Here is a 14,714-nt window from a genome sequence, read left to right as displayed (position 1 = left end):
AAATTGGTTCAAGTTTGGTTAAGATGTGCCTGGTTGTTTCCTCTCTGCTGTTTTGCTGTTGTAATTTTAGAGTTTTTTAATACTGGTAGCCAGATTTTGTTCATTTTCATGGTCTCTTCCTTTCTGTTGAAATTGTCCACATGCTTGTGGATTTCAATGGCTTCTCTGTGTAGTCTAAAATTACAACAGCAAAACAGTAGAGAGGTAACAAACAAGAACATCTAATCACCTCTCAACAGGGGATTTTCCCAGGCTCAGCCAGGCCTTCAAATGCTAATGAAGGTGGTCAGTTGAAACATTCACACCTAGCTCCAGCAGGGAAGAGCTCCTTGCCCCACCCCAGCCATTCCACAGATATATAAACCCATTGTCCTAATTCCAACAGACCTCACTACCTCTGAGGATGCTTGCCATAGATGCAGGCAAAACGTCAGGAGAAATGCCTCTAGAACATGGCCCTATAGCCCAAAAAAACCCACAAGAACCTAATGACAGAGATATCCATCCAAACCAATATCCGTCTTTTCTATTGTGACCAGTCACACAACCAAGGCCCTCCAAGAGTCAAGTCCATCCCCGCTCCTTACCTTTGGCTTGGAGTCCTTGGGAGTTAAGGTGGAGGGTCGTGCTGCACTGGTTGCGGGGCGCTTAGGGGCGGCAGCGGTGGCAGGGCTGGCGGCTGGGCCGGCAGTGGGGCTGGTGGCCTTTTTGTTTGGGCCGGGCGTAGCGGAGGCCGGCCGCTTGGTGCCAGGGGTGGCGGTGGCGGCGGGCTTGGCTTTTGCCGCGGCAGCAGGCTTGGCTGCCGGAGTGGAGGCTGGAGTCTTTGGGTCAAAACGGACATGGACACACGCAAGCAAAACAAAAGAACACACACAACACACACGTGGAACAAAAAGAAAAAAGCGCATTGTGAACAAAATACTTGGCAGCAAAAATGAGTGCAAAATAAGAAATCAATCCAGAAAGAAAATACAATTGCCAGAGTTCAGTTCTCTGAGTGTAAGAAAAGAAATTGATGTGTTGAGAGAATTAAGGAGGACTAGTTTGGTGGTTTAGGGCCAAATCTGCTCTACATGTCACTTGGAAAGTGTCAGCGTTCCTTACAAAGCTACTCCCGAGAGTAGGACCCAATACAGCAACAAATTCAAGAGAGACTACACCTTAACACTAGATAGACCCTCCTGAGGGTAAGAGCTGTTCAACAGGGGAACACGCTGCTTCCTGAAAGTCCAGTGGAGTCAACTCCTTTGGAGGTTTTTAAGCAGGCTGGATGGACATAGAATCATAGAATCAAAGAGTTGGAAGAGACCACATGGGCCATCCAGTCCAACCCCATTCTGCCAAGAAGCAGGAATATTGCATTCAAATCACCCCTGACAGATGGCCATCCAGCCTCTGTTTAAAAGCTTCCAAAGAAGGAGCCTCCACCACACTCCGGGCAGAGAGTTCCACTGCTGAACAGCTCTCACAGTCAGGAAGTTCTTCCTCATGTTCAGATAGAATCTCCTCTCTTGTAGTTTGAAGCCATGGCTCCATTGCGTCCTAGTCTCCAAGGAAGCAGAAAACAAGCTTGCTCCCTCCTCCTCCCTGTGGCTTCCTCTCACATATTTATACATGGCTATCATATCTCCTCTCAGCCTTCTCTTCTTCAGGCTGAACATGCCCAGCTCCTTAAGCCGCTCCTCATAGGGCTTGTTCTCCAGACCCTTGATCATTTTAGTCGCCCTCCTCTGGACACATTCCAGCTTGTCAATATCTCTCTTGAATTGTGGTGCCCAGAATTGGACACAATATTCCAGGTGTGGTCTAACCAAGGCAGAATAGAGCATGGGAAGCATGACTTCCCTAGATCTAGACACTATGCTCCTATTGATGCAGGCCAAAATCCCATTGGCTTTTTTTGCCGCCACATCATATTGTTGGCTCATGTTTAACTTCCTGTACATAAGGACTCCAAGATCTTTTTCACACGAACTGCTCTCAAGCCAGGCATTGTCCCCCATTCTGTATCTTTGCATTCCGTTTTTTCTGCCAAAGTGGAGTATCTTGCATTTGTCACTGTTGAACTTCATTTTGTTAGTTTTGGCACATCTCTCTAATCTGTCAAGATCGTTTTGAATCCTGCTCCTGCCCTCTGGAGTATTGGCTATCCCTCCCAATCAGGAGAGCTTTGATGGTGTCATCCTGCATGGCAGAAGGGGGGTGGACTATGCCCCCCCCCTTTGTGTCTGTCAGCTCAGAGAAGAGAACTTATCATTGGCTTAAGATGGGAAAAAAGAAGCAGCAGGCGGCAGTGGGCACCACATCCTACACCCGGCTGGGAGGGAGATGGAGGTGTCTCACCTTGGCCTTCTTGTCGGGGCTCGGGGGGAGCTCCTTGCTGGGCGGGGCAGTCACGTCATTTGCGGTGGCAACCTCCGTGGCCGGCTTCACCTCTTCTGGTTTGGCTGCCCAAAGCAAAAAAAGAGGGGAAATGGGCTTAGATTTCAGGCGTCACAACATGACTTTTGCAGCATGTGCACAACAACGTGAGAAGGAGAGGCGGAAGGCAGGCAGAGCTCAAAGAGCACAACAAAGTCAATGCTATTTGTTTTAAATGTATGGATTTTCAAAGCAATTGTTAGATGTTCCGTGCCCCAATCCTGAGGAAAAAGCAGGCTATAGATAAACAATCAGGAGGAACAGTGCTCATTTCACCACCATCAAAGTGAGAGGAAACTTCTACATGCTGGTTATACAGTTTTGAACATCTCTTTTTAAATATTAGGAAGCAAACCCTCCTGTTCACCTCAGTTTAGAAACAGTGGTGCATCCACATTGTTTGCTCCCATCTCTCTGTCTCACATTTTCAGCCACAGAAGTGCAAATATAAGCCTGTCTTCTTTCTACTTTCCATATAAGCAGCAGAGCAAGAAGAACAGTGGTTGAAGTGCTAGACTAGGACTCCCAGTGGCCAGGGTTCAAATCCCCATTGGGTGACCTCGGGTAACACTCTCTCAGCCTCAGAGGAAGGCAATGCCCTCTGAACTAATCTTTTGGGGAACCAGCACAAATGGGGTTGATTTCTTATTGGGATCATTGCTCAGAGTGGATTACAATCCCAGCTCAGATACGTCAACTCGCTTGGGGGACCTTGGGCCTGTCCCATCCTCTCTTGCCAAGAAAACCCTATGACAGTGTCACCACATCTTGGAGCTGACATGGCATGGCGGCTGGAGGGTGAGACCGGGCCCCTGGGAGACGCTTGAATCCCCCACCCAGTGGGTGGGGGATTCAAGCGTCTCCCAGGGGCCCGGTCTCACCCTCCAGCCGCCATGCCATGTCAGCTCCAAGATGGGAAAGCCTCAGAGGAAGGCAACGGTGGCAAACCTTCTCCAAATAAAACTTGCCAAAAAAACTTATGAAAAGGTTGCCATAAGTCAGAGTTTACCTGAAGGTACACAAGAAAAAGCCGAACAAGTGATAACGCAGTGCCATAAGTTATGTGTATATTTGCCAAAAAGCGTAAGGCAGGCGCAGGGGGAGTAGCCATTTCTGGCAACCTCCATTCCAAGGCTCATGGGACTCAGAGGCCTCCATTCTCTGCAACTCCCATCTATCTAATGCAAAGCTAAACATGATAAGATTTGCAATCAGTCAGAATGTGTTGCCAAATGACCAACACACATCAAGGCTCTGGGTATGTGCATCAGCATTGAATACACTGATGTGCCGTATTTCCTTCTTCATTTCTGAGTTCCGACCTAAAAAGAAACCGGAGGCACAGAACAACCAACTGGTCCAGGAGCACAGAAGGGCTGTATACTCTCACCCTCTATATTCAACGTATATGCAGAACACATCATGCGATATGCAGGGCTCAACAAATCCAAGGCTGGAGTTAAAGTTACTGAAAGAAACATGAACAACCTTAGATATACAGATGATACCGAAAAGCAAGGGGGAGGTGAAGACCTTCTAACAAAGGTGAAAAAAGAAAGGGCAAAAGCTGGGTTGCAGTTCAACATCAAAAAACCAAGACTGATTGAGAACTGGCAAATAGAGGGAGAATGCGTGGAGACAGGGACAGATTCTGTATTTCTAGGCCTGAAGATTACTGCAGACGCAGACTGCAGCCAGGAAATCAGTTTCCTTCTTGGGAGGAGGGCAAGGACCAATCGCGATAAAACAGTGAAGAGTAGAGACATCACACTGGCAACGAAGATCCGCATAGTTAAAGCAATGGTATTCCCTCACTACCTCTGAGGATGCTTGCCATAGATGCAGGCGAAATGTCAGGAGAGAATGCCTCTAGACCATGGCCATATAGCCCGAAAAAACCTACAACAACCCAATGGTATTCCCTGTCGTAACCTATGGATGAGAGAGCTGGATCATAGGGAAGGCTGAGCGAAAGAAGAGAGATGCTTTTGACCTGTGGTGCTGGCAGAAAATTCTGAGAGTGCCTTGGACCGCGAGAAGATCCAACCAGTCTATACTTCAGGAAATAAAATCCAACTGCTCATTAGAGGGAAGGAGATGAGAGGCCAAGATGAAGTTCTTTGGCCACATCATGAGAAGACAGGAAAGCTTGGAGAAGACAACGATGCTGGGGAAAATGGAAGGAAAAAGGAAGAGGGGCCGACCAAGGGCAAGATGGATGGACGGTATCCTTGAAGTGACTGGCTTGGTTTTGAAGGAGCTGGGGGTGGCCATGGCCAACAGGGAGCTCAGGCCTGGGCTGGTCCAAGAGGGTACTAAGACACTGAAGCGACTGAACAAATAAACAACAATAACAAAAAAGGGGGTTGTTTTCAGAGATACCACTGTCCCTTGTGCAACTTGAGGCGTGACTCACTTTCTTTTGCAGACTGCACTGGCTGCTTCCCCATTCTCTCCTCTTTCCAAGTTCTCCTCTTTAGTTATTCATTTGCCCCGAGCAGAAGGGCAATACAATTTGATCTGTCATAAGGATGGATTTCACACCCTGGAAAAAGAAACCCCTCCGAGGCTGCTCTGCTCTAGGCCCCTCTGTCCAGATGAAAATCACAGCCAGCTCAGCCAGGCTCCAGGGACCGTCTCTTTGCTAGCAGTGGTCCATCTCCATCCACGTTCAAGGGCAGACAGAGGGATGGGAGGACATGCCGGCACAAACCCCCTTCCAGCTCCCAGGCACCACCTTGGCTGCAACAGCAATCGATGGGCTCTCCAGCCAGCTCAGCAGCTACGCAGACCGGCAATTGCTATAGAGGTCGCTACAAAACGGGATATATTCCAGGACTGGCCACGGTCTCAGGGACTATTATTCGGACGCAGCTATGGGAAGTGGGGCAGAACCCTATCCTCCAAATCATGATTCAGACCCCAATTTAGAACATTGCCATAACTTAAAATGCCAGTTTTGAGAAAGAGCCAGCTGAGGCATCCAACGAAAAAGGCAAAGAGCAATGCAAACTCTGGAACATGAGCTCAGAAAACAGAAGAGCTCCAGCTGTGGATGGTTTCAAATGCCTCACTCTCTGCAATGATAGGCTTTTAGTGGTAAAAGGGAAATTCCATGTGTGGGGCAGAGTTCTTATGGAGGATGCCCTCATATTGCCCTCCCTACACTACCTCTCTGGGAAGCACTGTCTCATTCAAGACAGCAACCCATTGAAGAAGCCTTTTCCCAAACTGGACGTTGACTTCAAAGTCATTTCCTGCTGAAAACATGCTCTTTTGTTGTCTCCAAATGGGCCAGTGGACCCACAAAACATAGAGTAAGATCTGAAGACCAAGGTGGGATAGGCAATCTCCACTCCTGCCCTATATCCAACACCAAGGTGCCAAAGATTCTGCGGTGTGGATGCTCCAACCTGTGAAGGTGCAGCGACCAGGAGTCATAGTGACCTGGTCTCAATGAAGTGACCAGGAGGGTGTCCTGCCTCACCCCAGCGGTCCTTGCAACCCAGCCGGGCCACTGCATCGCTCCAGGAGGTCATATTATTCCAGCATAACTTCAACATGAACCAGACAGGAGGCAGTGGCATCTATTTCCAAATTAATTATCGATTACTGCTCGCGCAAAAGCCTTTCTCATTTTGGACAGGGGAGGAAAAAGCTTTTCTGAGGAGGGGGGTGACAGCAATGTCCCTACCATGTCCTCTCTCAGCCACTCGGACCCCAGGATGACCAAGGGAGCAAGATTCCTCCTCTCCCTCCATCTCCCACCTCCTGTCCATTTCATTAACCACCCATTCTGCTCACCAGCAAACATTTGCTCTCGTTCTCCGGCATTTAATTACAAGGCTGTCCTCTTTCAGAGCACTCACGCATGAAGACCTGCTTTCCCTGACTTCCAGGGATTACAGAGTGCTGGTGGTGGTGCTGCCAAACCTCGGGTGGTTTCTTCATTCATTAGTCCATAAAGACCGGTGTAGGGGAATTTTGCGGGCCTTGTTGTTGCTCTCCAATAGGTGTTTCAAGGACATCTTTTTAAAAATGGGAAACATACAAACGCACATGTGGATGTCCCCCTCCCTCTCCGCTCAATCCTGGATTATCTCAACCGATCTGTTCAGCTGACCCAGTAGAGCCAGCACTAGATAAACCCAGGACCAGTTGGATTCATAACTCTATTAATATTCCTAATCTGCCCGTCAATCCAAAAGGACAAACACGTGTCACAGAGGCAAGCCCTCCTGAAACAGGCTCAGTACTCCATATCCAGATTCCAAAATTCAAAGTACTCCAAAATTGTCCAGCTAAGTGATTAAGAGAATGAAATTTTTGCATTCTGATAATTCAACCTATACGTGCTTTGTTTTGTACACAAAATTATTAACAATATCATGTTTACAATTTCACACACCAACAGATTTTGTATTTAGACTTTGGTCCCATCTCCAAGATATCCCATTATATCTCTCTAAATATTCCCAATCTGAAATCCAAAACACTTCCAGTCCCAAACATTTAAAGGAGACTCGGGTTGTACTTGTAAAATGCTGTGACAACCATTTATTTTAAGTTCAAGGATTGGAAATTGCCTCGTTTTTCACAAAGAGTCATGCATATGTCTACTCTGCGCCCTTTGCAGAGGATTTCTTTTGTCCACATGAAACAACACAAAATTCTAGACCTAAACCAAGAGAGCCACCAGACATTGATGCCAGGTTTTAGTACAAAAGCAGAAGAGAAGGAAGATGGGAACAACCAGATGAGTTTGCAACCAGCTCAGTTTAGCACCAAGAAAAGGATATCAATGTAAGGGATGAGAGAAATGTACGCATGCAGAAGAAACATTGGACAAGGAGCTGTCTTTGAGCTGTGCCCACTGAAGGCAACAGAAGAAGCAGAAAAGTTAAGTAAGTTTTGCATTACAAAATCTTTAACAATTCATTTTAAGAGAGGCTCAGCAATTAATAAACTAGGGAAGCTGGAGACTTGTCTTTGCTGGAAAAGGAGAAGGGACATTTGCTGGGAAAATGTTTAGGTATGAATTGTGCATCACTGTGTAGGATCTTGTATCGGGTGCAACCAAGAATCTGCCCTTCACCAAAGACTGTGGTTTCCAGGATTAACACTGTCCAACTCGCAGACTGGGTCCAGTTGACCTGAACTTGTCCAAGCTTGGCACAAGCTTCCTGTAGGGACCATTTCACCAAAAGAGCACACAGAAAACTGGGCGACTTGGACGGCACTGAACAGACTGCGCTCTGGCACCACGAGATGCAGAGCCAACCTTCAGAAATGGGGCTACAAAGTGGAATCCACGACATGCGAGTGTGGAGAAGAGCAAACTACAGACCACCTGCTGCAATGCAACCTGAGCCCTGCTACAAGCACAATGGAGGACCTTCTTGCGGCAACACCAGAAGCACTCCAAGTGGCCAGATACTGGTCAAAGGACATTTAATCAACTACTAAGCTTGCAAACTCTGTGTCTTTTGTATGTTTGTTTGTTTGTTCTGTCAAAAAGGTAATACAACTGTTTGGTTGCCTGACACGATAAATAAAAATAAATAAAACCAAAAGAGCAGCTCAGCCAGGCTCACATCTCTTCCTCCTCCTTCCTTCCTTCCTTCACCCTCCAGGCACCCAAAGATGGAGCTTCATGTTGTTCCCCAGTGAAGTTCTTTTGCCTTGTCCCTCTTCCCCTCTCAAAACGGGCAGGAAGCCACGCTCCAGAACCCGGATCAACATACTCCTCCAACACGCGCTGCTTTGGTTCCCCAAGCTGAACCAAACCATCTTTCATTGAAATAGCTCCGTAATTCCCATAATGGATTTTCTTCTGCCGATGACGCTAATCCTCCGGTGCAATGGATTAAGCCATACCGGAATGGCCATCTTTACTCCTCCTCTTTCAAAAATCAGGAGAGGCCCAAAAGGAAGGGGAGGGGCAGCTATTTGGAAAGGGAAGAGAAGGCATCTGGCAAAAGAGATTTGCTTGACCTGAAATGGCATGCGGGGAACGATGGCTGGGTTGCCAGCATCAGAACTGGGGTGTCATTTAAACCACAACGCCCTTAGGTGTGAGGGGCAACCAAATGTAGACCTAAAGGAACCATCTTGGATTTTAAAAAGGACAGGTACTTGAGATAAAGACTGGTACAGAATGCAAAAAATGAATAGAACTCACAGTCCCTCCATATTTACAAAAAAATCCATTTGTATTTACTCCAAGTTTCATAATAGTCATTATTTCAGGGGGAGGAGTGACTGGATGTCACCTGCTTTCCCTGGATGGTTTTCCTGCTCAGAAGCATCCCTCCACACTGGGGTTTTACAAAAAACAATTTTTAATGGGGATGTAAATAACCTAAGGGTACTAGATCTTGTCTGATCTTGCAGGCAAAGTAGGACCAGTCCTCATTAGCATTTGGATGGGAGGACCAACAGAAAACAAATGCTATAGGCAATATCTCCCCAAGCCAGGAAAGCGTGGGGTCAAAGCGAGCTGGAGAAGCATCAAGCCACCTTCTCATCTGGGCTTTTGTTGTACCTCGCCAACCAGAGCCGCACAAAAGAGGCACCTTACAAAAGCCGCACACAGTGGAGAACCTTGCATTTCCAGGTAGGAATTCAGCGTTGTGGAAACCATTGTGGCTTATTTTCTAAAGACTCCTTTCAGAGAAGTTCACAAACATGATCTCCAGTACAAAGTGTTCAAAAGCCATTCCTAACCATTTATCTTTTGTCAAGCCACCCCAAAGGTACAACTTGTAATATGACATGCAGTTGGCTCAATGTTTGGCCGTTAGACTACAGAGCTCTGAATGCCCCACTGCGCTTGGCCAAAAGGCAATGCAAGTTGAGGAGTCTTGGGACTGGAACCCCTGCTGCGTGATCTTGGGCCTATCAGGACTTTTCAGCCTTAGAGGAACACAGCAGCAAAACTCCTCTGTCAAAAATAAATCCTAGGAGAGAGTTGACAGAAGCCAGGAGTCTACTTCAAGGAACATAGTAAATGGAACTCTCAGCAAAATGCTGCCACACAGACTGCCTCCTAAATTATAGAATCATAGAATCAAAGAGTTGGAAGAGACCTCATGGGCCATCCAGTCCAACCCCATTCTGCCAAGAAGCAGGAATATTGCATTCAAATCACCCCTGACAGATGGCCATCCAGCCTCTGTTTAAAAGCTTCCAAAGAAAGAGCCTCCACCACACTCCGGGGCAGAGAGTTCCACTGCTGAAATGGTGTACCCCACGCTAATCCAAAGGTTCAAGCAGCAACTTCCTCCAATTTCCAGCTCCTAGTTTATTCACCACCCTTCTCAAAATGGTGTCCAGTGATGCAATGTCACCCGTAGCCACTACTTTGGGAAGGACCTGAACAACAGCAGAGGCACTTGGGCACACTGCAGCTCATATCGGGTTCAGAGACAGGATACTATCACCTGGTCCCCATGCAGTTGCCCATCCCAGGTTTAGATCAACACCTTGTTTCTAACAGTGGAGTTCTAGGCTCTGATAAGAAACCAAAGTACGAGTGACTGAAGCACCCATCTTTATTAGACTGCTTCTGTACCTGGAGGCTCATTTGGTCTGCCACAGCTAAAGCTGGTTAAGCACATTGACCCCTGTGGTTGTGGAGAAGGCCACTTTCCCCCTCTAGAATCACAGCATCATAGAATCAAAGAGTTGGAAGAGACCTCATGGGCCATCAAGTCCAACCCCATTCTGCCAAGAAGCAGGAATATTGCATTCAAAGCACCCCTGACAGATGGCCATCCAGCCTCTGTTTAAAAGCTTCCAAAGAAGGAGCCTCCAACACACTCCGGGGCAGAGAGTTCCACTGCTGAACAGCTCTCACAGTCAGGAAGTTCTTCCTCATGTTCAGATGGAATCTCCTCTCTTGTAGTTTGAAGCCATTGTTCCATTGCGTCCTAGTCTTCAGGGAAGCAGAAAACAAGCTTGCTCCCTCCTCCCTGTGGCTTCCTCTCACATATTTATACATGGCGCTCATCATATCTCCTCTCAGCTTTCTCTTCTTCAGGCTAAACATGCCCAGGACTACATGGGGCAAAGGAGGCTGTGGCTCAACCTATTGGAGGCCACCAGGCCGCAGAAGCCCATTCCTACCTCCTGACTCAAAGCTGAAGAACATGTCCTGGGCAGCACTTTGAGCTGAAGGAACACTCCTATCATTACCACTCCAAACAAGAAAGAAATAAGAAAGCATTGCGGTATGAAAAATCCCACTCCCACCAGGTTGTATAAAATATAATTGGCGCTTTGCCTTGAATCACGCCACACATTTCCACACCCCCTTCTAACCAACATCCCCTTGCTTTGAATTGCACAGCCCTTCCCCACCAGCAAATGCAGCACACGAAAAAAGGATTTTCTTTGATGGGCAGGGACAGAAAAGAGGAACACATGCCTCAATTCCTGCTTTTAGGTTACGATCTGACTACAAGAACCAAATTTGTACAGTTCCTAATCTGCTCAAAAGCTTAACATTTCTACGCACAAAGATGAAGAGGTAATAGGAGGTTATGAACCCCAGCCTGTTTTGGAGCCCTACACAAAGACACACAAATACACACCCCACACACACTTGGCAGGGAGCATAACCGTAGGGAATCTTCCACATTTGAATAGCAAAGTGATTGAAAGAAATTCAGAAGGGCACCGAACAGGGCCCATTTGTTATGGAGGTGTGGCAAAATAAAACCAGTTCTAAACAACCCACCAATTCCGCTCAGCGGGTACAAAAAAGGCATTATGCGCTCGAAACAGGTCAGCTCTTTGCTCTAAGAGTTTGGGTAAATTGATATGGAGGAGGGAAGCAAATTGCCCACAAGGACAAGTCACGAACAACAACGAAAAGAAGGAGCTCGGGAGATCAGAAGCACCGCCATTCCCACAAAAAAGGAACACAGTCCTTGGTGGGAGGATCTACCTGGGCTGGACCCCTTTGGAACACAGGTGAGGGCTCACTCACATGTAGAAAGGGTTCTCTGCACCAAACCCAATGGAGAAGGAACTCAGCCAAGTCCTCACAAGGGCATCTCTAGCTCCTACATGGAAGGTGAATGCCAAACAGGTTTAAGAACGCAATTGTCTATAAAGACCACCCCCATCCCCCAAACATGCTCAGCTTTATCTGATTTCATATTCCAAGCAGAGTCAGTCCTGGTTAGTCCTAGGATGGAAGACCTCCCAGGAACCTCCAGGTAGCATTGGGCAGGAATGTTGCCCCAAGAACTGGACGGTTGCTGCCTGTTAAGAGTTAACAATACAAATCAAGGTGGATCCATGGTATGACCCAGTATACAGCAACATGGTATGCTCCCCACTTGTGTGAACAGCAATGTTGTGTAAAAACGGCTCCAGTCATCTCTCGGGGTCCCTCAAGATTGTAGGAGCAGAGGAGAGGAGGGTTAGAAGCTGACATTCTGGATGGGCATCCTGGAAGCCTCACCTGTTACTTTTCCACACCGTGTGATTCATTCTGACTGGCTCTCCAAGAGCCACGTATCTTGTAGGGTGGTGCTGTTGAGACGGGGGGGAAAAAACCCTGGCGGAAAGAGCGAGGCAGATGAAAGACATGTGAGGAGCAGCAGGACGTGAGATACGAGCCATCTTCTAGTTATGAAACAGAGAGCCATGGAGTGAGCAAACACCGGGGGCTGCTTCAGAAAACCAGACCCCGCCCATCATCTGCTTTTGCTGAGGATTCCTTCACAGGCAGATGGTCTCCACCTCTGGCCTTCTGGGCGCCTAGTCTCTCCAACAGCCATACTAACAGCAGAGAATGGGTGCTGTAGTCCAACCCATCTAGAGGGTTCCACTAGAGAGCGGTTGGAGCATCCCAAGCTCACCTTCAGAAGGGCAAATGAGAAGGCAAACTTGAAAGCAGAGTTTTGTCATGTGTTTCAAGCTGACTCTGATGTATGGCCTCTCCTAGGCATTTCTTGACCAGATTTATCCAGATTTCCATTTCTCTGAGAGAACAAGACTTGTCCATGATCATCCAGTGGATTTCTGTGGCTGAGCAAGTATTCACAACCTGGCAATCCTTATCCATCACTCAACTATTATACAACGCTGGCTCTTTTGTCTTTTTATGATGCCATTTTTTTCATGAAGGTGAAGATTTCTCCTCTCACGTCTCCATGCCTTTGTATGGCAGGAATACTGACTCTACCTACAACAGGAGTCAGGATTCCTGCCACACAAAACAGGCTTTGGCATGCATGGGGTGCTGCGTTTTTCAGTGGTTCTGACCCACTGAAAAAGGTGGGGTTTGAGGGCTTAAAGTGGCTTCTGGTGCCACAAATGGAGGCCCATGAATGACAGGTCATGCTTGTCCATCTCCAATGCAATGGGAACCCCACCTTCTCCCTCAGACTTGTCATTCCTTCCTTGACTTTTCCTCTGCCATTCCCATTTTACTTTGGGTCACACTATTCCGAATTTCCCATCACTACGCTCAGACTCATTTTCTCTTTCAGATTGTGAGCCTGAAGGAAAGGTTGGTCTTCCAAACATTTTTAAATAGTACAAAGCTACAATGGCTCTGAAGCCAGGATGCTGGCAACATACACTTTAGAAGACCAAGGGGGGAATATTCCCCATCCCTCCAAAGGGCCCTGGCTTAACAAAGGTGGCTTTAAGATCACTTCTCTGAAATGGAAACACTCGGAAATGAGGCGGGTTGAGTAAGTAGGTTTTATGTATTGTCGAAGGCCTTCATGGCTGGAATCACTAGGTTCTTGTGGGTTTTTTCGGGCTATAGGGCCATGTTCTAGAGGCATATTCTCCTGACGTTTCGCCTGCACCTATGGCAAGCATCCTCAGAGGTAGCATCCTCAGACCTCACTACCTCTGAGGATGCTTGCCATAGATGCAGGCGAAATGTCAGGAGAATATGCCTCTAGAACATGGCCCTATAGCCCGAAAAAACCGCAAGAACCTAAGTAGGTTTTGCTGGGCAAATGGGGATATTTTGGGGGTGATTCAACCATCCTACAGGGGAGTGGACAGCCAATTGTATCAGAATCAAGAGGTCTCCTTGCTCCCCACCCACCCCAAAATGGAAACACTCTGAAATGAGACGGGTTGAGTATGTAGGTTTTGCTGGGCAAATGGGTGTATTTTGTGGGTGATTCAACAATCCTACAGAGGAGTGGACAGCCAATTGTATCAGAATCAAGAGGTCTCTTTGCTCCCCACCCACCCACTTATTTATTAATTAAAATATTTCAAAGCAGACTATTCATTTTGCTGACAACAGAGCCAAAAAGTGAGCAGATGTCGGGAACGGCCCCAGACCTATTTTCATGCAAATTCTGGTCTGGTAAAAAGACTGGGTTGAGTGGGACTTAAAGAGAGGAAGGCGGGGAGGAAGGGGAGTGTGGTTTCTAGTCATTTTTCCTCAGAGTCTTTTTTTCTTGGAAAATAATAGATTAAACATGTTTTTGTAAAATGATGAAATGTTTAAGAGAAGGTTTTCACATATTTACTGCCCCAAACCAATTTCTACAAGGTATGAACAGGACTGTATAGGGTGGGGTGGGATGGGGGAATTGCCTGCTCCTTGAACTGACAAAATCAAAGATATCCTCATAGATCAAATGATCAGGAAGACTGAACAGGAAGACCCTCACTACCTCTGAGGATGCTTGCCATAGATGCAGGCGAAATGTCAGGAGAGAATGCCTCTAGACCATGGCCATATAGCCCGAAAAAACCTACAACAACCCAGTGATTCCGGCCAGGAAAGCTTTCAACAATACATAGACTATGCTATCCTTACGCAGAGCATCAGAGCATTGCCATTCCTGTTCTTGGCTTCCTTTTCCAAGTTCCTTTTAGGAGAACAGGAGTGCTTTGTCTCTTTGATGCTACAGAAAACTAGTGGAATCATTCGGACTCTATCATTACCTCACAACATCATTTTAAGCAGAAAGTTCAATTTGTAATTGCATTCTGAATAAAGCACACTTGCAATAAATCAAGTGAGATAATTTTATGCCAAATAAAATTTACATTCCTGAAGTAACAAAGATACTTCCCATATGTCAAGAATTCCAAATGTTGAATTTTCACTGAAAATTTCTGTGTTTTTTGAAACATTTTTTTCCTATGGTGTCAATTTTTTGGAAATTTTACATTTCTCGCGGGAGAAGAACATGCAGGCATGGCAAAGGCAGTCTGTCATCTCCCAGTACTATTGGCGCTCCCACTTCCACAGCTCCCAACCAAAGGCCAGTCTGACCAGTGCAATTGATGCCATTTTG

The 14,714-nt window shown here is 46.9% G+C and overlaps 1 protein-coding gene across 15 annotated transcripts in view; it reads right to left on the bottom strand.

Annotated features, from left to right (window-relative positions):
- The window catches only part of LOC132779080 (microtubule-associated protein 2-like), a 229,542-nt gene that overhangs the window by 32,586 nt on the left and 182,242 nt on the right, over positions 1–14,714 (bottom strand). For 14 of the 15 annotated variants that reach the window (XM_060782772.2, XM_060782774.2, XM_060782770.2 and 11 more), the window contains 2 exons: positions 2,344–2,447; positions 588–821 (listed from right to left, as the gene is read on the bottom strand). In XM_060782772.2, the coding sequence (XP_060638755.2) occupies positions 588–821; positions 2,344–2,447 (338 nt within the window). The remainder of the gene's footprint in view (positions 1–587; positions 822–2,343; positions 2,448–14,714) is intronic. The other variant, XM_060782773.2, reaches the window with a different exon arrangement.

This window comes from Anolis sagrei, chromosome 6 (assembly GCF_037176765.1).
Source record: "Anolis sagrei isolate rAnoSag1 chromosome 6, rAnoSag1.mat, whole genome shotgun sequence".
Classification (NCBI taxonomy): domain Eukaryota; kingdom Metazoa; phylum Chordata; class Lepidosauria; order Squamata; family Dactyloidae; genus Anolis; species Anolis sagrei.
The sequence above is the reverse complement of the archived record's forward strand: the minus strand, read 5'-3'. Positions and strand labels throughout refer to the sequence as shown.